We start from the raw sequence: 2,836 nt of genomic DNA on the forward strand, positions 1-2,836 counted from the left end.
CAGTGGAGACAGCAATGGAGAGACCTGTCATTACAGGCATTTTTAGAGATGTGTGAGGCATCCTTGGGAACTACTCCGAAAGACTAAAGAATATTTTGAACAGGGTCGGTTTTATTAACTTGGCCATCGAACTACTTTAATTTAATCATTAAAAATAAGTGTTCCCTAAATATTGAAGATTAATTGTTGATGTAATTCTAAAGAGTATAGGAACAGAGAATTCTAATACTGCTATCGAAACTCACCTTAAAATGCATCAAAAAATAAGGAAGATTGATGGGGGAGGTGGTGGATGGAGATAGATGGATGACCAGAGAGATAGATGGATATATGTATAGATGGATAGATAGAAAGATACATAGACAGGATAGGGTAGGGTAGGGTAAGATAAAGCAGTGATAAGAAGCATTAGCAATTGCAGCATCTGAGTCTTTAGTACAGGGAGTTCATTAAACACTACTTTCAACATTTCTTTATCGTGGAAATCTTTTCTAGAAAATTTGCCAAAATCCAGTGTTCTATAGTTATGGACTTAGGAGATGTGCCACACTTAAGTCACACAGGCTTTAACTTTTGACCCTTTTGTCATTAATCCTGGGAGCTAAAGCTCTCATTCCAATGTTTTTTAGGAGTCTTCCTTCTTTTCTTCCTTTTCTCCTTGGAACTAAAAGTTCTGGTTCTGGTTCCGGTTCTCCTTGGACCATGGCATATCCTTTTAGATTTTGAGTGTGCGACAAACAATGAAAGTCCAAAAGGCTGGCACCGCAGAGGAGGTGGCTTGACCAGCCTGGAGATGATTAGGACAACTTGGCTCTGTTGAAGATTTTCCTCAAGGCCTCCTTCACTTCCTTGTTCCTCAGACTGTAGATGAGGGGGTTCAGCATGGGGATCACGGTTGTGTAGAACACAGACACCACTCGATCCTTCTGTGAGGACCGGTCAGAGTTATCCCTCAGGTACATGAAGATGAGAGTGCCAAAGAAGAGTGATACAGCAGTGAGGTGAGAGAAGCAGGTGGAGAAGGTCTTGGCCCGGCCCCCAGCTGAGGGGATCCTCAAAATGGCCACAATGATAAACAGGTAGGACACCAAGATCACCACCATGCAGGCAGGAATAACAAAAATGGCAAATATGATAATTACCATTTCCTGGGTATAACTGTCCCCACAGGTCAGCTTTAAAAGAGGAGGAAGGTCACAAAAAATAAAGTCAATCTCATTGGTGCCACAGAAAGTGAGAGAGAAAGCAGACACAGTCCGCACCAAGGCACTGAAGAAACCAGCCACATAAGCCCCAGCCACGAAACCCAAACGGACCTTCTGAGTCATGATGGAGACGTAGAGTAGAGGCTGACCCACGGCCACATAGCGGTCATAGGCCATGAGGGCCAGGAGGTAGCAGTCGATGGAGCCAAAGAAGGTAAAGAGGAAGAACTGTGCCGCACAGCGGGTGTAGGATAAAGCCACACCATGCTCCAGCAGCACAGCCATCATCTGGGGCACGGTGACAGAGGAATAGCAGATGTCCATGAAGGACAGGTGACTCAGAAAGAAGTACATTGGGGTCTGCAGCCGGTGATCCAGGCGGATGAGGATAATCATGCCCAGGTTTCCCCACAAAGTGATGAGATAGATAAAGAGAAACATGAAGAAAAGGGGGAGCGTCCATTCGGGATGTTCTGTGAAGGCGACCAGGAGGAATTCGGTCACTAAGGTGAGGTTCTTCTTGGCCATGAAGCCAGTGGTACCTGAGAGGGACAGGATGAGAATCACGTCAGGAGGTTCCAAGGAGGCTTTAGCTGTATTTCTGAATTACACTTCAGACAACACGTGCGGACAAAATAGAGCAGGTGCAGTGTGGGAGCACAGAGGTCGGGGTCTCGGGGCCTGCCTTCAAGGGAGTTGAAGGCTTCTCTGCTCAGTGCCTCTCAGTATACCTGGAAAGCCAATGTAGGTGATGGTTGTCAGAATAAGAGAGTGATCACCACCTTTACTGCTAACTAACTATGGGAGCCCTTACAGGTCAACAACAACTCTTGACCAAAAACCCCTCTTGCATCACGTGGGCTCCTGCTTACTCCAGGAACACCCATCTCAGGGCTCTGTCCCTAACTCCATGATCAAGCTCCTCCCTAACATCAAACCCTGCGTTCCAGCTTGCTCCTTGCCAGTCTTGCCCCTCTCGCTGGCCAGAGTGATATTTCTCAAATTTTCACTTGATCATGCCTCATCATCCAGCATGGCGCCCATCCCAGATGGGACATTCCCTAGACTCTCTGCAGGTTGAGAGCACCCAGAGGCCTCCCCTGCTGTGTTCTCCTGTTCTTGTGGATGCCTCACTCCTCACACCCACAGCCGCACCCCTCCCTCGCGTCACACTGAATTTTCATAGACTTCTCTAATTTCTCCCATGTCTTCTCACAGCCCCCTGTCCACCAGCTACCCGCTGTTCCGTCACCATCACACCTTCAAGCTTCACTTAGATCAGACTTCCTATAAAAAATGTCTCTTAAACCAAAGAGTCAGATGAAGAAAAACTTTTAAACCCTCTCTGAAAACTAACCATTGGTTTTGTGGAGGAAGGCAGAGGGTGGAAACAGGAGAAAGAGGGATGTAGGGAGGACATCATGGACTGGGGCAGGGTGGGTGGAGGAGGCTCTCAGTGTGAGAATGCTGGCGACGATGCAAAATAATGGTACTTCAATAATAGTCTTTAATTAAATGATAGATTTTTAAATTTTTTTTAAAGATTTATTTATTCATACAGACCTGGGGTACAGGCCAGAGATGCGGAGGGTGAGAGGATTCACCAGGGACAGAGTGGGGAGCAGAACAGG

The 2,836-nt window shown here is 46.7% G+C and overlaps 1 protein-coding gene across 1 annotated transcript; it reads right to left on the reverse strand.

The window, feature by feature from the left end:
• Positions 1-797: 797 nt before the first annotated feature.
• Positions 798-1,733, reverse strand: LOC101629911 (olfactory receptor 9Q1). Its single transcript, XM_004682759.1, has one exon. It carries the CDS (start codon positions 1,731-1,733, stop codon positions 798-800), a length of 936 nt encoding a protein of 311 aa, XP_004682816.1.
• Between the last annotated feature and the right edge of the window lie 1,103 nt (positions 1,734-2,836).

Source organism: Condylura cristata, unplaced genomic scaffold (assembly GCF_000260355.1).
Source record: "Condylura cristata isolate star-nosed mole 26May11 unplaced genomic scaffold, ConCri1.0 scaffold00015, whole genome shotgun sequence".
Classification (NCBI taxonomy): Eukaryota; Metazoa; Chordata; class Mammalia; order Eulipotyphla; family Talpidae; genus Condylura; species Condylura cristata.

What these genes read in the sequence shown, in the direction of transcription:
- LOC101629911 (XM_004682759.1), bottom strand. Translation starts at nt 1,733, where the DNA reads ATGGCCAAGAAGAACCTCACCTTAGTGACCGAATTCCTCCTGGTCGCC.